Here is a 25,301-nt window from a genome sequence, read left to right as displayed (position 1 = left end):
TATGAAATGGAATTTTTTTTTCATCTCAATTACCTGCTCAGTCATGAGGGCAAACCCAAGTCTCCCACATGACTTTCATACATCTCTGATTTGCATTTTGATGGAATGTGTCATCTGTTTAGAATCCAGGATGTGAACAGCATTGGATAACATGGAAATTCAGCGCCAGTTTCTGTGGGAACCCGGCGACTACCACGTCTTTTGGTAGTGTTTCTCAATTTATGGGACAATGAAGTATTTGCTAGAGGTTCAGAGATGTGACAGGTGGCTGGACATAGAAGCCCCAGTTAGCTATAGGGGATTTGAGAAAATTCAAGCCAGTGGATTGATTCATTTGTTATTTCTTCAGTAGGCTTCCGGGCCTTTAACAGTTAAGGAACAAATTCAAGAGTGACATCTTCCTCAAATGTTGGCCTCGTCCGCTGAATTTCTGCATCTTGAGCATCTTCTCCTTCAATCTCCTAGTTTACTCCCATTGTCCGTTTACTATTTAGGCCCACATAAGGTTGTCATGCTGCTGATGCCCCCCCTCCCAATTTCCTGCTATTCTACCCCCAACATACACACACCAGCTAGCTGAGCAGTGGCAGGAAGTGCCTGGTGGCATTATGGGATCTCCTGCCATGACTGGGGGAAATGGCAAACCTGGGCCAATAGAGCATTTAAATTTATGAGCGATACAACGTCCAGTAATTTTCACTCAAAACTGTTTCCTCCTCCGAAACCTGTGCCCCCCTCCCCCAGTTTAGGGGGGAAAAAAGACATGGTTTTTTTAAAAAGTACAACGTAACACTTTTGTCCTTGAGCACAGAAAGCAAAGGGCTCAAGGACTAACGGGAAGAGGGTAGAGAAGTGGGCAAGGTCAATTCAGGATCACACCAAGAACTGTACGCTGTTCACTCCCTGGGTCTGTGCTGTCGCCAGCTGGATCCAATTCAAACAGAGTATCACAATTAAGACCTCCCCCCACCCAATACCTAATTGTGAAAACATACTAAGTTATCCAATTAAATATGAGTAAACATTTAATTCAAAATTGTCTACTGCATATATTTGTCATGTATCAGAAATATACATATATGAAAACTTCCACTGAGTCAACCTCCAACCAGTATGAAATTCACTTGCAAAAAATCACTCTTGTAACACTAAAGTGCTAGTGCTTAACATCCAAAAATACATTTCATAAATACATTTCAGAAGTACATAAATGCATCAATAAATAATTGAATATTGCACTAGTCCATATATTGTCACAGTCCTGAGGTCCAAAACAGCATGCTGTGGAATGCATGTGTTAAAGATCTATATTTCCTTCAATACATTCAGAGGATCATCAGTGTTCAATTTCAGGTCCAAAGCTGCTGTTGTATGTTTTAAAGCCGATTAATTCTTTCTTTGTAGAACCAAGAGATCAATCAAATGTGACTAGCTAACAGGGTGTCTGGTGCATTTTATCCATTTCATTGCTTTTCTCAAAGCAGTCACAATGTGAAATAATATCAATGTAGCTCTAACTCCTAGAAAGACATTGTTGCCAATATTTTTTGAGCATGTTCTGACCCATTCCAGGAGATCTGAGGCCCTTCCCTGGATTTTCATCCTGTATTTTTTAAAAAGTGGGCATATCGTAAGAAAAGCCATGGTGGTGTAGCGATTAGAGTTTCAGGCTAGAATCTGGGAGACCCAGGTTCAAAGCCACACTGTGCCACGGAAGTTTGCTGGGTGACCTTGGGCCAGTCACACATTCCCACCTAACCTACTGCAACCACCAACCAGGCCACCTCAAAGCTGCCTCACAGCCTCCTCAGAAGCATGGGTGGTTTCAGCAGTCACAAAGATTTACCACTTGTCTTGTCTCTAGCCCTGACCCCCTTTCGTACCAAGTCCTCACTCTCCTTCCCAGAAATACCACTAGGCAGGGCAGCCCAGTCCCTTCACCAAATATTTTCCCCAGTTATTGGGGTAGGGAACTAAAAATAATGGCTCCCTTTCATGCTACCATATATATATATAAATATAGGCTGAGTCCTAATTGGTTTGGGTGAGTGTTTATTTCCCTGAGAAATAAATACTGAGTTAACTTTTATTTAAAACTATAGACAACATTGGAGTTATTCAGATACACAGATACAACATTTATTAACGTTTGAACATTTGATCCCTAACTATCTGTATCCTTCAAATCCCCTCAGTTGCAACTAACTTTATTTCAGCCGGCGCCTGGCTTAATCTTCGTTTCCCTTCTGGCTTAATCTTTCATCTCCCTCGCACTCACAGCTCCAACTGACTTAACTGACAACTGCCAGGCTTCTCCCAACATTCTGTCAGCTCCCATTGGCTGATTCCAGGAAAAGCATACTAGGACCTGATTGTTGCACCCACCACACAGGCTTGTTGTGATGATAAAATGGAGGAGAGGAGAATGAGGTAAGCTGCTTTGGGTCCTCAATGGAGAGAAAAGTGGGTATCAATGAGGAATATAATAATAATAATAATAATAATAATAATAATAAATAAAGTCAGGTTGCATTTAATTTGTAGTGTGACTGGAGTTGTACCACATAAATAACAACAACAACAACCTGAGCTAATATACCAGTCTTCTAGACAGATTAGTGCCCCACTCAGAGCAGTGAACAAAGTCAGTGTTATTATTATCCCTACAATGCAGCTGGGAAGGCGGGGCTGAGACGAGTGGCTTTCCACAACCATCTACTGAGCTCGTGGCAGTAGTGGGATTTGAACCAGCAAAGTGCTGATTCACAACCCAACCACTTAATTATTATTTTCCTGCCTTCCTCCTGGCTGCAGTCTTCAGTGTTCCCCAAATTATGCCTTCATGGCTCAGTGGACCCTGAGGAACATCACAGGGGGTTAGAAAAAAGTGGATCTCACCCCCTTTCATGAGCTTAAGTACTTACTGAGAGTGAAAAGGGTACTTAGAATCAGGTTGCTTATTAAGAAGTAAACTTGCTCCCTCTTTTCAGAGTTCTGACCAATGGCTACAAATACATCAAATAACTGGCAAGCTCTAATCCCACATTTCTCATTTTTTATAAAATTTCATTCCATTGACATTTATGGTTTATAAAATCAATGTAAGATATTAGGAGATCTGTAGTTTGAGTTAGGTTATGCTTTGATTTTCACTCAGTTCCCCTTAGTTCCCCTTCCTACAACATTTTTGGACAGGACTGGAAATCCTACAAGGAAACAACAACAACAGTAGCAACAGTTATAATACAAATGACATCCTCTAATTCAACTTGGTTGAACTATGTGCATTCCAGAGTTCATTCTTTTCATCTGCTACGACATTAACTGCCACAAGAATGACTTCAGGCTTTCCCATTGTTTTAACCAGTTGCGTTGGCCCGTGCAAAATCCAAAACAATTCCTTTTTACAACAAACCTTTTATTAGGATCAACCAAATGACACAAAACTGCAAGTTTTCAAGTTCATTGGAACTCTTCGTCACGCTGGATGTTACAAAATCCTTAAAAGATTGAGGGAAGGGAAAACTTGTTTTCAATAAACATCTTCAGACCTGGTTTTAACAACATTCAATACTAAGCAAGCCTGTGGCTTGCAATTGCTGTTGGTGTTAGATTATAGCACTTCCTGTGAAGAGAAAAATAATCAAGAGTCATCTCAATGGAAAAATAAATACCCACAAAATCCCAATGTCTCTCAAAAGCTCGACATGGTGCACACTTCTCTCTAAAAGCGCATTCCTAAGGGAGGGAAGAAGTGCTACTCCGGGAGAAAGACAGAACATGCAAATGGCCAGGGATTTTTTTGTGGCACTACTCATTGGTCTTGAGAATCAGCACTTTTTTAAAATCAACAACAACAACCAGGGCTTTTTTTCAGTGGGAATGCGGTGGAACGGAGTTCCGGAACCTCTTGGAAATGGTCACATGGCTGGTGGCCCCGCCCCCTGATCTCCAGGCAGAGGGGAGTTGAGATTGCCAGGCGCGGAGGGCAATCTCGCCTCCCCTCTGTCTGGAGATCAGGGGGCGGAGCTACCAGCCATGTGACCATTTTCTCAGAGGGCAACCCACTGAGTTCCACCACCTCTTTCCCCAGAAAAAAAGCCCTGACAACAACTAAGTGCTGCAAATGGCCTAACTAAAAAGTCTGCCTGCGAGGAAAAGCAGCATGGAGTTACTTTGAAAAGGGATCTCAAAACGAACAAGACGTTTCAGAGGTAGTTTCAGGTGGGTACCCGTCTTGATCTGTAGCAGAAAATCAAGATTTGGGTTCAGTCGCACCTTAAAAGGCCAACAAGACTTCTAGGATGTAAACTTTCGAAATCAGAGCTCTCTCTGTCAGATATCTGATGAAGGGAGCTTTCAGAGCAATCCTAAACTGGGGGGGGGGCTGAAAGGGTGCCAACTATGCCAACACATCTGGCACTTATGTCATCATAAATCCAAGTTACACTGGCAACTTTCTGTAATAAGGAGTCAATGCTGGGGATAAAAGTGGGGGTGGGGGTGGTGGAGGTCCACAGGGCTACACTTACGCAAGAAAACCTCTTAACAGTAAGAAATGTGGGCTATAAATGAAATTTAAAAATTCATTGTCAAAGCAAGGGGGGATTGAGCATGCATGAAAGATGTCTTTCAACCATCAATCACAGACAGTCTCTACGGAGATGAGGCTTCAGAATGCTGGGTGTGACCTCCATGAAGTCATGAGCTCTGGAAACCCTTAATTCAAAAACTAAGCACTGAGGGGGAAAGGAGTGTGTGTGTGTGTGGGGGGGGGAACAGTTACCTGCCGGGCTCTCTTGGCTGTTCCTTTCCTGGTTGCACTTGGCTTATTCCAGTGGGGAAAGAGACTGGCAATCCCACCAGCTGTGGCAACTGCCTATCACTATACTTGCCCTCTTTGGCCCTCCCAGGGTACATGGCAGCTGTTCCAGAAAGCAGCTTGCAGGCTTCTCACATTGCCAGAGAAATGAGGCAGCCAAGAAGGCCTGGCCAGGATAGGATAGGATGGGGGTGGTGGGGGAAGACCCCAAAAAGAGTGGGGGCCAATTACAAAATTGGTAAGGGTCTCCCCCCTTCCCCCAGCCACTGCTGTTGCTGATGGAGGAAGAGGTACGTGCATTTTCTGCACATGAGCAGAAAATGCTTTGGGGGAGATTTAAACTTTTTCATATTTTTCTTGAGGTGTATTTGCAAACCGGAGGGGGCAGAGTCCTCCAAGTATTCAGAACCTTCTGGTTTGTAGCCAAGTGGCCCTGATCTGTAGACGTTTAAATTAGATCTATGATGAAGTGGAAGAAAGTTGTGGCCAGCCGTATTGGCTCATGCAAAATCCAAAACAGAATTCCGATGATTTGTGCTTGGCTTTCTGATTCTTTATTAGAGCATCTTCCCTACTGCCAGCCACTGGAGATCTCTAGACCAATCAAGGAAGGGTTCAGGAGAGAGAAATGAACTGGAGCCAAGCAACAGCATTTGCAGTGTCCCATTTTAATTAATGAGAAGGAAGGTGGTATTGGCATCTTCTGCCCCAGGAACCCATCTGTTGAAGGCCAAGATTTCCTAGAGGGTCTCTTAATCATTGAAGTGGGTGATTGTTATACGGAAATATCTACAAATAGTTGGGCCGGGTCTCATGAAGATTAAGTTATCAATTAAAACAAGGCTCCATTGCAAATTACTGGAGAAGCCAGTACCTGAAGCTGTATCCATAAGAGTGCGCTGCTTGTGTCATTTGTAACTCTGTGGCACGTGCTGATTACACCCGCGATTACACTTAGGTGTGTAATGGTTTAACCAGTTTTCCTGGTACTAGTTGCTGCGTGTATGTTGGCACTGGAAATTCTAGAACCACTGAGGCATTAATGAGCAAGCTGCTACATACGAGGCCTCAAGCATTCATATGTCATGGGTTACTTCTCTTCACATATCCAGGATGAGGATAATAAATAAAAATAAGGGGGGGGAGATGAGGACATGTGGGGGGTGATCCAATTTCCCCATCCCATTTCCTTCTTGCCTTTCTGTTTTGTCTCCCCCGGCACTGACTGCAGTCTCTCCTTTCACACATATTCATATACCCAGGGATTTTTTTCCTGGAAGAGGTGGTGGAACTCAGTGGGTTGCCCTCGGAGAAAATGGTCACATGGCTGGTGGCCCCGCCCCCTGATCTCCAGACAGAGGGGAGTTGAGATTGCCCGAGGGCAATCTCAACTCCCCTGTGTCTGGAGATCAGGGGACGGGGCCACCAGCCATGTGACCATTTTCAAGAGGTTCCGGAACTCCACGGAGGGCAATCTAAACTCCCCTCTGTCTGGAGATCAGGGGGCGGGGCCACCAGCCATGTGACCATTTTCCAGAGGTTCTGGAACTCTATTCCCCTGCGTTCCCCCTGAAGAAAAGCCCTGCATATACCCATATTTTACTGTTTCTTCCCATGGCAGCCTCTGTCCCCCTCCCCCCCCCACTTTTGTCCCCTGACTTTCAGTTTTCCTCTTCTTTTGTTCCCCCCCTCCAGCTTTTCCTGCCTCTTCCTCTTACATTTTTTCCGTTTTTAGATTCTTTGTTCCCTCCTCCCCTGATCTGATACTAACCGAAGCTTTGAATCCTCATCAATGTCGGTCACATTTGCCTAACACCTAGGCCGTTTCCAGATGGCTTACCTTCTGCTGCTCCATGCCGCAACGTCGCGGCTCGTCCTGAGGCGAACGCGAAATATTGCGCGAGTTTTGTGTGACGTTGTGCAAAACTCGCACGAGAAAATGCGATATTTTGCGTTTTCCCCGGCACGAGCCGCGACGTTGCGGCATGGAGCGGCAGAAGGTAAGCCATCTGGAAACGGCCCTACTCTCCATCTTATCCTCCCAACATCTCACCATTCAATCTCACAAGATCTCAGAGGCGCACTTTTCTTTAAAAAAGCATTGCTTCTGTGATTTTGAGGTTTTTCTAACCCCATTTTTAAAATTAATTTCATATTTTTTCTGTAAACTTGGAGCTTCTGCTAGTTTGTAGAACAGTATACTGTCTGTCCTTGATCCTGTTGTGTGGATTTTTTGATCCACACACTCTAGGACAAATCAGACTGAGATACAATGATATTGGATCTTTTTGATGTTTTGAAACCTTAAGACCCAATGGGTTGGGGCATGAAGTTACTATAGTTCTCTACTATCTGTTGCTTTGTCATGCTTAAGATTTTTTAACTAGAGTAACAGTGCAATTCTAAGCAGAGTTACACCCTTGTAAATCTTACTGATTGCATAGTAAAACACTCCAACAGCAGTTGGAAAAATGGTACCTCCTCCCCTTAATGCACAGGGGCAAGACAAAGAGAGCAGTGATACGAATTATTGCATCCAGAGATTTATGCATACCAACTTCCTGTAGAGAAACCTTCCATACCTTGATTTAATAGCACTTATCAGCTAAGTATACCACTACATACACTAACAGGCAGGTCAAAGGCTAAATAGCATCCTCTTCAGGTTCAAAGAAATATAATAAATCCCTGGTACCAAAATCTCAGGACCTTCCCATTCTTTTTTTTTTTTGCAGTAATTAGAAAATGCAGATTTACAAAAGAGCTGTCCATTAGTCCATCTGTAATTTTTCAAATTTATTTAGGAAAAAAAATAATAACATGAGCAAAATGAGAGTACTTTCAGTGTTACAAGAAAGTATATAAATGTCTAGCAATAGTCAATCTGATTTATTTTTTTTAAATACAAAATAACCACATGAACACCTAATATACAGGTTTCATTTGAATACATATTTATTAGATAAATATTAGGTTGTCACATCATCTAACTACATACAGTTTTGCAAGACTAAAAATCACAATTATTTTTTTCTGACCAGTTTTAAAGTATGAAATGATTGCATTGTACTGTACATACAATGTACAAACAAGGACAATGGCCATTCTTGCATGGTAACTTCGGATTGTACTTTTTAAAATTCTCCTCTGATCACAATATCAAAAAATTGTACAAAGTATGAATTTGGTTACAATCTTTTTTTTTTATTTAATCCCCTTATTTTCTTCATTATTTTTGTAGCACCCTAAAAATACACAGGTGATAAGACTAGTACACATTTAAGCTAATTATTACATGAAGGCAAAACAAAACAAAACAAAACAAAAAAAACCAAGAAAAATTCTTTCCACAAAGGGTCCAGAATATATTACAAGAAGTGAAACAGATGTGGAGACTTCACAAACGCTAACAAACAGGATTCATTTCCCACATAGGATGGATCTTCAAGCTTCATTTCCCCCCGCCCCCCGCAAAATAATAGCAATGCACATTCCAAGGAAAATGAATGCATTTCTGTTAACATGTCTCTATTTGCCATTTACATATGTACAGATGTCCCCGGAGTCTCCACTGCAGACCTTAATGTGTTTTCATTATCCCATAATAATAATTATAATATAATAATAATATAATAATAATAGTAAGATGATGTCTTGGCAGTAGAATTATGGATCTCTGAGGGTTCTTTTCCAGGTGGGCATCTATAGGGAAACAATTACAAAAAAAAAATGGGATAAAACAAAGTAATAAAAATCCCCATGAAACACCTTTTGGAATAGAATTTTGCCACCCAACCAATAGAACTCCACCTCGTTCAACAGGGTTTTACCTCCTTGTAAGGTAATGTTACAAATGAACCATATCAGTTTCTCTGAAACCGATCTTTTGGTTCAATGGGCCAATGATGAGTAACCGCTTATGGGGAGGAGGCATTCCGGGTTGATTCTGGGTTGTCCTGTAGATAAATATGCCTTTTGATACAACATGAAAGAAGTGCGTGGCTGAATCTTGGCAACTACTTTTATTTGACACTAACCTAGCCAAGAGAGCCCTTGAATTTGGTAAATATCATGCCCCCTTTCTACAGACCTAATTGCTATACATCAATCTACAGCTTTTTAAATGCTTGCTGACAGGGCTTTTTTTCAGCTGGAACGCGGTGGAATGGGAGTTCTGGCACCTCTTGAAAATGGTTACATGGCCGGTGGCCCCGCCCCCTGATCTCTAGACAGAGGGGAGTTGAGATTGCCCTCTGCGCTGCTGGAGCGGCGCGGAGGGCAATCTAAACTTCCTTCTGTCTGGAGATCAGGGGGCGGGGCCACCAGCCATGTGACCATTTTTGCCGAGGGTGATTTAAACTTTAAAAAACTCCCCCCTTGGTCCAGCTGACCCAAAATGCAGTCCTGAGTTTCACCACTGAGTTCCACCACCTCTTTTCCCAGAAAAAAAGCCCTGCTTGCTCAATTGGGTTACTGTACCAAAAAAAGAATCTTTCAACAATGGAACGTTACTGAAAGAGAGCCAATGTGGTATAGTGGTTAGAGCAACTGACTGGTGCCAGAGTAGACCTGGGCTCTATTGCCCGTCCTGCTCTGAAGCGAACTGATAGAAGTACTGTGGATGCTGCTCTGAGCTTTATGGAGAAGGGGCAGGATTAAAAAACCCTCTAACAATAAAGTGGGCCAAACATGCCCAATGGGGGCAGCTCCTTTTCTGCCTTCTCCGCAGGGTCTTGCGTAGGGTGGATCTAGATTGCCGTCAGTGGAACACGAGTCCTCAGCACATCCTGTCTTAAATGGTTCCATTCCAGATCAACAACAACTTAAAAAAGGTCACAAATTAAATGCTTGCTCTACAGCAACAGAGGCGGCGTTTTATAAAATGGTTGATAAAATCTGAATAGGCAAGGTGCAGTATATTGCTTAAAATGGGCCTGGACAAACTGCGACCTGAACGCAGGTCCACCTGCCAGCAATTGGACAAGTTGCCTATCTCTGGAGTGCCAGACAGTGGCAAAAACAGCTGGCTTTTGAATCCCTGGTGGGCTGCAATCAGTTTGGCTGTTCAAGCCTGGCTTAATGCAAACGAAAATAATGGGACAGTACAAACTTAACTTAGTTGCCTGTACAAATGGCTTTAGTGCTTATCTGATGGGAGACAAAAAAATGCAGGAGGAATGCTGCAACAGGGGAAAAAAATACCCCGAGTGCACTTGAATTGAGAGGCAGGTCTAGACTTCAGTGTCTACATCCCACCTCAACCGTGACACCATGTTATTCCCTGGGTGTTCAATAACAGATTCTTTGTGGTGTATACGAGCCACAAAATCACATACTGGACTGCTCTCTCTCCACTTGCGTACAGGGCAATGTTGTTTTCAAAGGATTCTTTAAAATACAGTGGTTTTTGTTGTCTGGCTAAAGAAAAGAATCCCAAGATGATATCCTCATTCGTAACCAGGGCTTTTTTTCAGCTGGAATGCGGTGGAACGGAGTTCCGGAACCTCTTGAAAATGGTCACATGGCTGGTGGCCCCGCCCCCTGATCTCCAGACAGAGGGGAGCTTAGATTGCCCTCGGCAATCTAACTCTCCTCTGGCTGGAGATCAGGGGGCGGGGCCACCAGCCATGTGACCATTTTCTCCAAGGGCAACCCACTGAGTTCCACCACCTCTTTTCCCAGAAAAAAAGCCCTGCTCGTAACAATTTCTTTTGAGTGCAGTTCAGGATATTGGTCGAATGCATGAAACCAGATTAAGAAATGGAGCCCCCCCCCCCCGCTAATTTGTCAAAAGAAAAGCTTCCCCAATCCAAGAACCCTTAACCAAAAAAAAAAAAACCCCAAAAGACGACCTGTTTCCCCCTGCAAAGACTATGTATTTTAAAACACAAGTATAACCAGATCATGAAAACACTGAATATTATTATCAAAGACAATACTAAAATATTCACAAAAGGTATTTACAAAAGCAATTCTTAAAATAATTGATTTTTGCATAATGAACAGCGCTTTGTTTGAAACAAACAAACAAAACCTCAATAAAAAGGGGGACTGGGACAAAATAAGTGTCAACTCATCTCTACATAAAATGTTTTACAAATTCAACACTCCCGCTGGAAAAAGAGGAACTAAAACTGCCATTTCCTGTAATATCTACAGCAAGGTGCTGTGGACTAGTGTGTGTGGTGGTAGGTGCTAAAAACAAATACGCAAAGAATTTACAAGCATGACTTTGGTGAAGAGAGCAAATTTGGAATGGAATGCCCAGGTCATGCCATTCACAGAGGCAAGGTGGGTGGCGCTTACATACAGAAACCGACAAGCAAGAGTTCATCTGGCACAAAATTGAAAGCCTAGTTCTGAAAATCAAATATGGGATATATTTGATCTGATTTCTGGATGGGGAAGGAAGCCACTAAAGTCTCTTTATTCACAAAGGAAACAAGATTTGTACACAGTGGGCAGAAGACAAAATGTTGGCCCGCCAGGGCAGAGTTGGCACACATGCACGTTTCGACATACAGATACTATACAAAATTTATAAGAGAGAATGACCGAGAGCACAGAAATGGGCCTGGGAGCGACAGGAAGCTCATGCAGGAGGGAGGCAACCACATGAAAAGCACAAAGACCACGGAAGCATGGTGGCAAGAGAGGGCACAGTACTGTTGTACCAAAGAGACTAATACTTCTCATGCCCATTATCCTTGGGGAAAAATATTTAGAAAACAGTCCTGGCAGCTAAAAGAATACAACAAACTTGCAAAAGAAAATGAAAAAGTCAAATCCCATTTAACAATCTGGAAAATAGGAAGAAGAAACTCTGGGGGGTTGTAGAGGGTCTCTTTTCCATTGCAAACACTTCTTTCAAGCCAACCGTATAGAAATCTACTGGGCGTGGTTTTTCCACCATCTTGTCGTTCTCCCTTCCCAGCTTTTTGCCCCAGCTAGGACTGAGCAATGGTCTAACTATGCAGGTTAAGAAAACTTGTGAAGACATCCAACATTTTATAGTTTATTCTCTTTCACTTGGGATTATGATTCAAACCCCTCCCTCCCATTTAATGGTTGGCTATTAATATGGTCATAAAAAGGTTTGCCCTTTGAAAACAAATCCTGTAAGAAAGAAGGGTGGGGAAGAGACAGAAAACAAGTCTCCATGTCTCTGTGTCAGAGCAAAAGGGCTACCCTGCCCAAAAGATTATTTAAAAAAAAATAAAATTTACAATTTAGAAAAACACATTTGCTGCAGCCCGGAGATCCACTGGACTCTTCTATCACACAGAAATGACCGTCCAAAGAACAGAAGCCTCCCTTTGATGAGTTTTGTGTTTTTATCTTAGTTGTGACATCTTTTTTTTTTTGTGCTTTTTGGTATATGATTTGTGGTTTGAGTTTGCTTGGCTAGGCTTGATGCATTGCCAAATAAATTCTGTCCTTATTCTGTCTGACCCAAACATATGGACTGGGGGAGGGAGAGACACCACAGGGGGAAAAAAGCTCATGGAAGAACCCAGTTGGAAGGACATTCTGAAACTCGCTGCTTAGAATAGTTTTGTTGCCTTTTCTTCCCTTGGTGAGACTCGCTTCTACCCAGATACTTCATGCTACGCGTCTCCCAAAGCTCAATCTCTCTTTCTGCAGACCGAACAAATGACGTTTTCTGTAGCTGCATAAACAGTCCGTGATGTGGAGTGGCAGGCTTGGAGGTCACCCCCTTCTTATCTTCTCTCTTTCCACCCCACAATTCATGAAGCTTGACACAAGCAAGTTCTGAGATGAAGAATGTGTGCATTGTTTCCTCAAGTTGTCCTCACGGGAAAAAAAGGGTTGTGTGGGATTCCTCGCTGTGAAGCTACAGACGTGTCAAACAAGTGAAAGGTGTCAGGGACAGAACACAGAAGGCTTCAGTTGTTCTCAAAGAGAGAGAGAAGGTCATCGTTGCTATTGCTTGGTAAATCAGGAGGATCCAGGTAGGAAAGGAGCTCGTCTGGATTTGTAAGTTCTGGAAGCAGCTATAAAATAAAGACAGAGGAAATCTGAAAATAGTAAGTTCGTACTGGCAAGACCACAGGCAACTGAGGTTTAAGAATCTACGCGCATCCGAAAATAATCTTGGTTGACAGAGTAAGGACTGGCATACACACGGAAGGCAGCCCAGTTACATGAACGGTCTCCATGACAGCGTCGCCTGGCTACAGGAACGGAGACCCTCCTTGTGACCAAGCCGAGCAGGCAGTAAGAGGATTTCAAATGCTACCACCTCTTCCTGTGTTGAAACTTGCTGTGTGTAGGTGCTTTGCGGTGGAAACTGTAATGCTAAGGAAATAAGGGTGGGTCCGAACATTAAAAAAAAAAGTCCCGGAGCAAGATAAACCCAGTCCTGTGGCAGAGCAAGTCTGGAAGGCATTGCAAGGGCTTGCTCAGCTTCCTCCTAGAAATCAGTGGCACTCTGGGGTCATGGCCCTCCAGGGACTCACCCAGCGAGTATAAGGGTGAGTCCACCCTTGAATATGCCCTGACCTGGGTAGTCCAGGCAAGCCCATCTCGTCAGATCTTGCAAGCTAAGCAGGGTCGGCCTTGGTTAGTAATTGGATGGGAGACCTCCAGTGAAGACCCGGGCTGCAGAGGCAGGCAATGGCAAACCACCTCTGTTAGCCTCTTGTCATGAAAACCCCACTAGGGGTCGCCATAAGTCAACTCTGACTTGATGGCATTTTCCACCACCACCTCTGGAGGGAATTCTAGGAGCTACAACAGATAAGCAATCCTTGCCATCCAAGTAAAGTACTCTATATATGTAGGAAACTAGCATGGCCAGAGGAAAGGCCTAGATCCTGCTCCTTGATAAGCAGTTCCGGAACCTCTTGAAAATGGTCACATGGCTGGTGGCCCCGCCCCCTGATCTCCAGACAGAGGGGAGCTTAGATTGCCCTCGGCAATCTAACTCTCCTCTGGCTGGAGATCAGGGGGTGGGGCCACCAGCCATGTGGCCATTTTGTCCGAGGGCAACCCACTGAGTTCCACCACCACTGCAGCGCGGAGGGCAATCTAAACTCCCCTCTGTCTGGAGATCAGGGGGCGGGGCCACCGGCCATGTGACCATTTTCACCAAGGGTGATTTAAACTTTAAAAAACTCCCCCCTTGTTCCAGCTGACCCAAAGTGACGTCATTGTGCGGTCCTGAGTTCCACCACCTCTTTTCCCAGAAAAAAAGCCCTGGCTTGGCGCATCCCTTTTCTCGTGGCTGGACTCCCTCCCTCGTCCTGCTCAATGCACTCCTTACTCAACAGACTGCTGCTTTCCAAAAGAAAGGCCAGAGTTTCTGCCTCATCAGCTCCAGTGATTCAATGCCAGCCATGAAACAAACAATGAGGGCACGCTCATGCCAGGGAAGGTGTTGCTCCCACCCCTTTGCAAACTCTGAGCCAGCGTATGACTGCGTGACACAAACTTACATCCAGTGACGGCTCCGGCATGTCGGACGCACCCTGCCCACCAGCCTGGCCCTCTAAGGCTGAGGAGGGGTTAAAGGCCAGGTCATTGTGTGGATGGTTGCTAGAAGCGGCCGGTGGTGGCTGCCGGCTCTGTTGGGTAGGCGGACCACTGTGATGTAATGGCTGCCCTGACTGGCTGCTGGGATGAGGTACGTGCAAACCTTGCTGCATGGAACTATGGGACTGATCCGTGCTGCCAGGATGAGAGATCTGCGGGGGAGGAAAGAAGCAGGAAAGCAAAAGTCAGGCCACATGAAAGAGAGCCGGCGTATGGCGGTGGTGGTAGGGGAAAATCTCACTGCGTTGCTGCAATCTAGTCAATAACCTGTATTGCGAAAGCATCCAGGCAAATGGCCATCTGCTGCCCGGAAGAAAGAGCACAGGGCAGCTGCTTTGTTGGGTTTTGATCCACGGGGTGGGGGGGTTCTATAGCCAAGGCAACAGATTTATATTTTAAACCCCCTTGGGTTAGGAGACAGAGGTTTTGTCAAGCAAAACTTACCACTGGCATTTCCTCCACTTGTACCACCCTTCAGTGACAGAGAAGGCCGTACAAACCGAAATCAGGGCCATGAGGGGGGGAAATGGTGCATGAATATTCCTAGGTTAATTTGGCAAAATGATTGTCCTGCTCAGCTGTTTAAGCAACTGAGAAGTCAGGCACCAACCCGTCTGGTTGCCAAGGATCCGCTGGCTGCTGATCATAACTCATGCAGACGCTCTCATTCTCCGAGGCAGAAAAATATCAGTAAATAACATTTTCTCTCCGAGCCAGTTCTGCTCTGCTAGAGAAGAGACGCTGAGGAGAAAGCGATGGCCACTAGTCATGATGCTTTATTCAAAATGCATGCTACTTGTTAATGGTACGGGAGGTGGAAATGCAAGTTGAAAATGCTCCCCCTTTGCTTATAAAGTGATACCCTCTCAAAGGATGGGATTTCCATGGTTGATTTTGCCAGGGCCCTTTTCACACTGCTTACCTTCATGCGATGTCGCGTTTTTAGTGCAATGTTCCGTGTTGTTGCAAGTGAAGGTAAGCAGTGTGAAAAGGGCCCAGGATATAGTCAAGTATAACTTCAGAACTGAACAAATATTAAGTGTCTGTCTTGGCTATTGCCTGTTGTATTGCACTTTTTGTATATAATCAGAAATGTACAATGGCAGCGTTCCAGTCCTGGGAAGTGGGGAAGCTGCCACCAGTTTAGGTCCCTCTACATTAGGGTTGCCAGTAGCCACAGGGGCCCTTCGGGGCATCATTGTGATATAGCTGGTGACATGACAATGCCACTTTCTGTGTGGGCACATCTCTGGATGAAGCCCTGGTAGAATTTTTGCCCAAACGCCAGAGTGCTTCTGGCATGCCAATGTTGTGATGATGTCACTACCAGTGTCATGATGATGTCACTACCAGAAGTGACATCATTACATTGCTGGTGAGTAGAGATGGGCACGAACAGCAATACGAAAAAAAAGCCACGGACAGCCCAATCTGATGTTCGTGAGCAAGCTGTTCGTGAGGCCCCATTCTAAACCAAAAGGTGATCGTTGCAAGCCTCGTTCGTTGCTGTTCATCACGCCAGACAGCCTGGCACCTGCAATCAATTCCCCTGGCAACTTAGGCAGGGACTGCCTGAACTCTGTCTGAACTCCTGCTGTTGCCCTGGAAACTCCAATCTAAGCCCAATTTAGCTTGATAGGCAGGTCTTCCTTTCAAGCGTGGAGCTGCACATTTGTTACAACAAGGGAGCAAAGACCAGAGGAAAAGGGGGCTCCCAGCTCTAACATTGCAGTCAGTGGAGAGACAGTTGCTGTTGGCATTTTGATAGAGAGAGTGCATTGGAGCTTGAATTTTCTTTGTGTGTGGTGGGATAGGGATCTACCCCTTCAAGTTCCAGGGCTGCTGCCAGGCTCTGGGCCAAGCTATTATTTATTATTGGTACCTTTCCTGCTGCCTGCTCAGGTCAGGTTTCTGGGAGTGGTGCAGTAGGGATCTTGACTTGGATGATGGCTGGAGGAGAGCCTGCTGGCCCCACGAACAGCCAACCGCGAACATGTTCGTGAACAGGGCCATGTTTGTGGTTGTTCGCGAGTCCCTGTTCATGGATGGCAACGAACAACGAACATCATGTTCGGGTTTTTTTTTTCTGTTCGTGCCCATCTCTACTGGTGAGCTAGGTCCCTCCATCCCCTGCTGGTTGCCAGCTATATCACAATTTTGCCCTGATGGGCCCCTGTGGCTACTGGCAACCTGCTCTGTATAAGACCTGAGAATGCAAGCAGGGCATGAATCCAGAGCATGAGGCAAATCATTGGGGGGGGGGGGAATCAGACTTCGTACCACCACCGAATGAGGTCACAGATAGAAATTTCAGGCCAGATCTCAGAATAATGATATGCCAGAGCAGGTTATGTGATGAGGCTGAATCCCTTCATATGACACTTGCTTTCTGATGTGGGCACACAACATACGTACATTTGAAGCTGCTTTATCAGTCCATCAAGGTCAGTATTGTCTATGCAGACTGGCAACAGCTTGTCAGGGTCTCAGGCTTTTCAGATCACCTTCTACCTGGTCCTTTTTACTGGAGATGCCCAGGATAGAACTTGGGGCCTTCTGCATGCCGAGCAGATACTCTGCCCACTAAGTCACCACCCTCTCCATGGGACAAGGGACTCTGTGGCTGTTCCTGCCCATGGGTCTGCTTTGCTTATCCCTAAACTCTGCCCTGCCTTTACCTCACTGCTCTCCACCTTGTGCTGCCCTCATAACTTGGCAGAACCAACATCTGGCAAGTGCATTCAAATGAAGGGTGGAAACCACGGCTTTTTTTCAGGGGGAACGCGGGGAAATGGAGTTCCGGAACCTCATGAAAATGGTCACATGGCTGGTGGCCCCGCCCCCTGATCTCCAGACAGAGGGGAGTTGAGATTGCCCTCCGCACTGCTGGAGCGGCGCAGAGGGCAATCTAAACTCCCCCGTCTGGAGATCAGGGGGCGGGGCCACCAGCCATGTGACCATTTTCTCCAAGGGCAACCCACTGAGTTTCACCACCTCTTTCCCCAGAAAAAAAGCCCTGGTGTTAACACATCATTTCTTCCTAAATCCATCAGTGTTGATGTTATTGGTAGGCAATTTATTATGGCCTAATATTCTTGCCTTTCATGATGCTGCAATATCCCTAGTCAGAAAGCGAGAGATAAGTTGTTTAAAAAAAACAAGATGAAACGAAGACGCGGGCCGACTTACGGGGTCTTGCATGGAGTGACTTAGGGGTTTGTCGAGAGCTGCCATGCTACTGGGCATGTCTGGAGGGTGTGACAGTTGCGGCCCGTGCATGAAGTCGTTCATAGAAGTTCCACCAGGATTCCCATGCGGAAAATCAAAATTGCTGTGACCTTGGTAACTGTTGCCTGGACGTGCAAAGAAACAGACGGAAGGGTTATTCAGAAAGCGTGCTACACATTTAATATCCTGATTTTTTATTTTATATATAGCTGAACAAAATTTGTAGACGATGGATATTATAGGTATTATAGGTTACCAGCAAGGCCACCTGCTCACAGCATTCAAATGTATTATGACACCCCTTTTATGGACATGACTGCAAAACATGTATTAAGATTAACAGGGGAGCAGTAGTAACCTGTGGCTTTGGCCTGGACATTCATCTCAGAGTTTCCACCAAAACCTAATCATATTCACTCAGTCATCTGGAAAATTGAACATTAATGATCTACTTATCTCATCCCATTTGCAGCATCAGATTAATAGCCACCTTCCTTTGGGAACACATTTTGACTAACTACACTGCCTATTATTGCTGCTTACTATAGGTACGTGTCAACTTGCAAAAGTATCCAACAAAAGGGAGATGAACCTCCAAAAATATGGAGAAGCCTACTTGCTGAAGAATAGGGTTGCCGAATCTGCACCTGGCAACAACAAGAATTTGGGGAGGGGCAGGGCAAGGGTATGAGATTTCATGAGCCACAGCTCACTTCTTCAGATACAGCTTGAATGACTCATTCTATTTTTCTAATTGTTTCTAATTGTTTGGTTGAAATACACAATTTTCAAGGAAAAGTGGCTGCCCCAGGGCATCTTTGTTCACGAGGTTTGCAGTCCTTATTGTACTTGTAAGAATGTATTGCTGTTGTCCAGCCAGTTCTTTCTGAATGGTTTTGTAAGTAAGCAATTAATAGCTTCTTCAAAGCAGGTATATCCTCTAGTATGTGCCAAGGCTGATTAATACTTCTCTTTTAGCGCCATACTTAGAGGGTCAAGCTACTGATCACCCCGTCTATTGTAGTTTTTCTGCTGATGATAAGTAAATTTATTTTTGGCTGACTCCACAACTCCCTACTGTCAGTTAAATTGTCTGCACTTTAAATGCTTCCATCTTGGAAGCAGAAGTGTGGGCACAATTCCTTCAGTAGAATAAAAACTGGCCACAGGGTAAGTAGTTAACTGATGTACTGGAGATGTGAACGGTCACACTTTAAGCACAGGTTACTAGCCCTGTGCGGATGTCTTGCCCACCTACTCACTCACCAAGAAGGAAGACAGAGCAGGCACAATCCCCTGGCACCACCCTTCACACTTAACATTTGTTCAGTTCTGAATGCCCACGCGGGTACCCTCTTCTGTAATCAGCAACAGTCCAAAACTGGCGTCACCGATCATGGAGGGTGGGCCATGGACACTTCGCTTTTGCCCCTCGCAGACCTTCCGGCAATCACATGAAGCACAGCCGACGTGACCGTGCCTGCTCTCTGTCCCTGCCTGCTGAGTGACCGTCTGGACAGAATGTCTGCATAGGGGTTCTGTCAGTGGCTATCTATAATGCAGTAGAAAATCCTTTGCCGTTCTTCTTCATAAGGCTAGCCAATAACACCATAGTGAATATTATAAAAACTGTAAGGTACCTATGCTGTTAAACCAATCCCTACTTTTCATGCCCAAATATTTCAACCCGTCCCAGCTTATTACGAATACATCATCCATAACGTAACAAGACCTACAAAAAAAATCATAGTGTCTTGATACAGAGTAACCAGTGGATGAATGATCCTACTTCAAAATGATTGATACACAAGTGGGGAACCCACAATGACTTTTTTTATCTTGCATCTCTATTTCCACTTCCCTTCCTTGAAAGCCCTCATAGCCTCTCCCCTTTCCCTGCCTCTTTCTCCCCTTGCCACCCACCAGTCAACCTATGTTTACCTGCCCCCCCCCGCCCCCCGGCAGCACTTCCATGGGAAAACTCTGCGTGGTCCTTGCCATTGGACTGGGCTGGGACAGGGTTCTCAGGTGCCCTCCAGTGGTGGGCAAACTCCTTGCCCGCCAATCTGCTAGCCATCAGTGGGAGGTGGCAAGCCCCTGGAGGTTGCCTGTTCCCGGGCAGGCACCCCAGGAACACGCACAATGCGTGTGCTCCCAGGGGGTGTGACGATGTCTCGCTTCCCTCTTTTAAAGATTCAGCCAACATGTGGACACACAAAGCTGGAAACATGCTATTCCCCTGGCATGACGTTCTGCCCATACAATAGGCTTACCATTAAGCACTTGTCTTGTCCCCTGTATAATACAAAATCTTTCATTCATCCAAGGTGCACACTGGCACTCAAGCGAAATAAACTGCTACAGAGTCATTGTATTAAGCTCGGATTTCATACATTGTGTATTTTCCCCACCAGCTGGATATTGTTGTAAAAAAGTCTATTTTTTGTGATTTGGATCAGAGGATTGTTTGATATATTTATTGATATATTTATTGTTATTTATTGCTATAATTGAGCACTCTCTGCACTTTATAATATAAAATTTTTGTAAATGGGACTGTGTACTCCGGGAAGGGTGGTTCTTTGTCATTTAGCTTTAGTGCCTGGAGGAGCCCATATTGGTTTCTTGTCCCCTGTATGGGCTAGAACTAGGGTTGCCAACCTACAGGTAGGTCTTGTAGATTTCCTGGAATAACAACTAATCTCCAGACTAAAGGGATCAGTTCCCCCTGGAGAAAATGGCTGCTTCGGAGGGTGGACTCTATGGGGGCCACAGTGAGGTCCCTTCCCTTCCCTTCCCAAACCTCATTCTCCTGGGGCTCCACCTCCAGATCTCCACAAATTTCCAAACCTGGAGCTGACAACTGCTTCCAGGTCCATGGAGATAAAACCACACGTGTAAGTGCGAGAGCCACATATACAGCTTTGTGGACACTACATGGCATCACTACACAGTAGCGTTTCCATTCACCCTTCTAGTTGTGAAAAGCCATTGGCTCTTTCAGTTAAGAAGGGAGCTACCTGCTTCACAGTAATACTGTTGACCTGTGTTGACTAGGGGCTTCTTTGAGGAGGCCGTGTGTGGAGTTCTTCTCGTCCACCTTCCCAGATTTACAGCCCATAAATGCAGAGGAGTTAGCCATGTTAGTCTGTAGTTGCAAAATAGTGAAGAGTCCAATAGCACATTTAAGGCTCAACAACTTTATTGTAGCATAAGCTTTTGACAATCACAGCTCTCTTCGTCAGATGCAGACAAAGAGAGCTGTGGTTCTTGAAAGCTTATGCTACAATAAAGTTGGTTGGTCTTAAAGATGCTACTGGACTCTTTAGCCCATAAATATTTATACATGAAGTTTCCTCACACTGAGGCAGACCATTGGTCTAATCAAGGTGACAGGGTGACTGTCTACTCTGGTGGCATCTCTCCAGGGTCTCGAGCAGAGGTCTTTCAAATCACCTCACAACATAATCCTGTAACTGGTGATGCCAAGAATTGGAGCTGGGACTTTCTGCACGGGGTGCAGTGTTCTACCACTGAGCCGCAGCCTCTAGCCGAGGACTAGCACCTCCTTCCTGCTTGGCACGTGTCTCTCAGGATGCAAGCTGGGTGGGAAGATGACTTGAAGACCAAACCGATACATTCTGATTGTGAAGGTTTTAGATTTAGAACAAGAAAGACACGGCAATTTGAAAACTCTGATTCTGTTCCCACCCATGACGTCACTGTAATTTGATGGAAATATTACAGAATAGTCAGCGATGACACTCTTGCCCCCTTTAGAGCTGTTATGAAACAGATCAGCTTGGGAAATGACCTCTGTTAGGAATACTTTGTGTTTTTTCTCCCAGTTCTTCAGTCGCAGCCCTGCTGCATTATGTTGCTTTAATAGGGATTTTTGCTGTTAGACTCAAATGTTGTTATATTTTGTAATCTGCTTGCTGATTAACTTTTGTTTTACTATGAATCTTTGCTGTTTGATTCAAATATTGTTGTTATTCAAATGTTTTAATATTTTGTAATCAGCTTATCAACTGGCTGAATACTTAAAACTTAAAACTTGCCTTAAATTCCAGTGAGAAAGACGGACTATAAATACAAATAAATAAACAATTCTTATCCCTGTCTTAGCCTACTGGCCCCAGTCCTGTTGCCAAAAGGGGATATTCTTCCCCCCTTTATCTCTGGAGCAGCTCAGTAAAGTCCCCAGCTGCAGCCCTGGCTCTTGCAGTTTAAATGATGCAAACTAGGATCAGAAGCAAAACCATCAAGTTATTTCACAGAAGCCTCTGAACAGCATCATGTTGAGCTTTGAAGTAACAGAGCAGCTTTGGTGCTCGCCCGGAGGAGAATCCGGTTTTGTCAACGGAAGAGCGGCGAGCTTTACAACGCTGAAGCCAAGTATCAGGGGACTTGAAACACCTGCCTTATTTGCTTTCCAGCAAAAGCTCATCTGGAGAAGCAGTTTAATCTCCAGGGAACAGGAATCGTTAGCTGCATAAGAGAATTTCTGGGGAAGGCAGAGGCAGAGGCCTTGATTTGTCTTGTAAATTTCACGGAACCCGGTTTACTAATCTACCAACTGGCTCAGGCTGCAATCCTTTGCATGCTTCCTTAGGTGTGAAATTCAGTAGGGTTTACGGGGGAGTAAACATGCGTAAGAGTGAACTGCAATGGCTCATAGAGCTCAGCAGGCATCACTCGCCTCTCAACAGCCATTTCCAAACGGGGAGCTCTGGCAAGGTGCAGGTAGCCACGTTGATCCAAAGCAAAATTCAAATGCAAAAGCCGTATCATGATTTTTATTACATGCTATAGAAAAAACTTTAAAAAAGCTCGCAAGCTGGGAATTAAAGCCAAGCAACAAGAGATGAATTACATGAGGAGGAGCACAAGAAGGGAGTCATAATGTTAGCAGGGAAGCTGAGTTTTAAAAGAAATCGGAAGGCTTTGTCAATTTCCCCTCTCTACAGAGCCAGGGCGACCCCTGCTCAGAGGGTTTGTCTATTTCCTCTTAGAAGGAGAGGTGAAACATACAGAGCCTTCGTGGTAACCCTATTCCTCCATGTTATTCTCATAACCGTGAGCTAAGTTAGGTTGAGAGTGTGTGACTGGCCTATGGTCATCCAGTGAGGTTGAGCATGGATTCGAGCCTAAGCTTCCCATGTCCTAGTCGGATACCCAGGGCTTTTTTTCTGGGAAAAGAGGTGGGTTGCCAGCACAGGGGGCAACTCCTGGTGGGAGGTGGTGCCTCTGGTACCACATTCGCATGCATAAAGTGCGCGCACGCTTCCGGGACCACGCAATGACATCACTTTGAGTCAGCTGGAACAAGGGGGGAGTTTTTTAAAGTTTAAATCGCCCTCGGTAAAAATGGTCACATGGCAGTGGCCCTGCCCCCGGCAATCTCAACTCCCCTCTGTCTGGAGATCAGGGGGCGGGGCCACTGGCCATGTGACCATTTTCAAAAGGGTGCCAGAACTCCGTTCCACTGCGTTCCAGCTGAAAAAAAGCCCTGCTGGCTCCATGACTACCCTACATTTTCTTTACTTTCAGTCTTTTAAGAAATCTGAATGTTCTGTTTGGTCTTAGAGAGAGACATTAATCAGCTCCTGGTTTTTATATTCTGAATAGTATGCTTTCAGTTTTGCTTCTTCTTCCCAGAAGACCAAAGATGAAACATGGTACCAGCTACCCCAGCATCAGATTGTTGCAAAGCTAATTACAAAATGTGTACCAAAGGCTTTAACATAACAACCTAAAACATCTCCTCCTTTTTAAAACAACTGCCCTAAAAAAAGGTTATAGAGACCCTGAACACCTGCATACTATACTGCACGATTTACTTTAGTTTCAATAAAATGTATAACATGGCTTTTAAAAAAAAAATCTTATAAAGGTATCCTTTTATTCAGGGCTTTTTTTCTGGGGAAAGAGGTGGTGGAACTCAGTGGGTTGCCCTCGGAGAAAATGGCCACATGGCTGGTGGCCCCGCCCCCTGATCTCCAGACAGAGGGGAGTTGAGATTGCCCTCCGCGCCGCTTAGGGCAATCTAAACTCCCCTCTCTCTGGCAATCAGGGGGCGGGGCCACCAGCCATGTGGCCATTTTCAAGAGGTTCCGGAACTCCGTTCCACTGCGTTCCAGCTGAAAAAAAGCCCTGATTTTATTCAAATCGTATTGCATATTTATTTATTTGATTTATACCGTACCTTTTCCCCCTATGGGAACCCAAAGCCGCTTACATCAGTCTCCTTTCCTCCATTATATCCTCGCAAGGTAGGTTAGGCTGAGAAAGTGTAACTGGCCAAGGTCACCCAGCAATCATTCATGGCAGTGCGGGGATTTGAACCCAGGTCTCTCAAAACCTAAGCTGATTCTCTTAACTACTACACCACTGTAGCATATGCTCAAATGCCAGTGTAAAGAATGACATTTAAATGTCCCTCATCAAACTGGTTGATTAACACATGATCCTTTGGGGGGAGGGGATTTCAAACAGGAAATTAAGATCACCTGACAGGACAAAAATTACTGGCTAAGGTGTTGGTCAGCAACTTATTTTTAACAGTTCCGTATTTTGCATTGAGCAGGGCCTGAGGAGCAGCAACATTGGCTCTGCCTGCTGACTTTCTCTCCTGTGAGCTGAAAGAGTCCCTTTTAACCTTCCCTTGCTGTTGGCATCGAAAGTTCTCCTCTTTCTCCTCCTCTTAGCCTTTGGTTTATACCCAGCAGTAAACAACTGAAGTTCATGAGGGAAGAGCCTCCCTTGCTGTTCTCATGGAGGGAGGGGAAGAAAGGAGAATAAAGAGCCCTTTACTGGGGTGTCGTCTTGGAAAAAACAAAAAAGAGGAAGTCTATAGGATCAGAGCTGTGCTGAGATCCAGAGAAGTTGCTTAACTGTCTAAGATGCTGCTATTTTATGTGTCTTATTTAAAGGAACAGTTTTGGATGTTTTGTGCTGGTCCTAGACCGTATTAATAAATATTGGATTGTATTTACGTGAATAAGCCTGACAAAACGATTCTCCTGGGACTAATATTGCATTTACTCGTTCACTCGCAAAATTGGTCAAATCTCTTGGTCTCTCTGAGATAATTGCTGATCTACTTCATTAGAGAATTTTCCACCCAAATAACCTAGGATTTATTCCAATGGTTTACAGGTCCACAGCTGTTGTAGCTGTATGTTAAAATCAAAGCTGCTTCATGCAGGACAGAATGGTGTGTACACCACTCTCATGCTGACACAAGTGATAACGTACCATGCCATGTACACACTGCATGAACAAGCCCATCGGCATTTGAAGAGCAAGTGTACAAGAACGCATAAGGTACGTGCAAGTTCTTCTGCATAAGGGTGGACCATGTAGGAAATTCAGCATGGGTTGGGCAAACGTACATCCTGGGAGAACACAAGTGGGAGCAATATGGAAACCCCCAATTGATCCATATACAGAGCCAAACAAAACCTGGCACATAAAGGCAGCAGCCCCTGCTCCAAAAAGCAGCTTTCCCCCTTGCAGGGTTCCATTTGCCCCTCCCCTTACAATTAAATTATGAGCCACTTTTAGCAATCCCCGGTTTCCTGTTATATTTGAATGGGGAAAATACGGTTTGCAGGCCAGCACAGCAGGATTCCAAAGAGTGGTTTCATTCTAGCTTGGGATCTTGGTGCGCAGGAAAAAGCAAATCATAGTT

The 25,301-nt window shown here is 44.9% G+C and overlaps 1 protein-coding gene across 7 annotated transcripts in view; it reads right to left on the bottom strand.

Moving 5' to 3' along the window:
* Positions 1-10,475: 10,475 nt before the first annotated feature.
* Positions 10,476-25,301, bottom strand: part of ZMIZ1 (zinc finger MIZ-type containing 1) — a 559,350-nt gene continuing 544,524 nt past the window's right edge. For all 7 annotated transcript variants that reach the window (XM_054983309.1, XM_054983311.1, XM_054983310.1 and 4 more), the window contains 3 exons: positions 17,567-17,730; positions 14,281-14,529; positions 10,476-12,837 (listed from right to left, as the gene is read on the bottom strand). In XM_054983309.1, the coding sequence (XP_054839284.1) occupies positions 12,730-12,837; positions 14,281-14,529; positions 17,567-17,730 (521 nt within the window). In that variant the 3' untranslated portion in view covers positions 10,476-12,729. The remainder of the gene's footprint in view (positions 12,838-14,280; positions 14,530-17,566; positions 17,731-25,301) is intronic.

The sequence above is a fragment of the Eublepharis macularius genome, chromosome 6 (assembly GCF_028583425.1).
Source record: "Eublepharis macularius isolate TG4126 chromosome 6, MPM_Emac_v1.0, whole genome shotgun sequence".
In the NCBI taxonomy this organism is placed as follows: Eukaryota; Metazoa; Chordata; class Lepidosauria; order Squamata; family Eublepharidae; genus Eublepharis; species Eublepharis macularius.
This window is presented reverse-complemented; position numbering and strand designations above follow the sequence as displayed.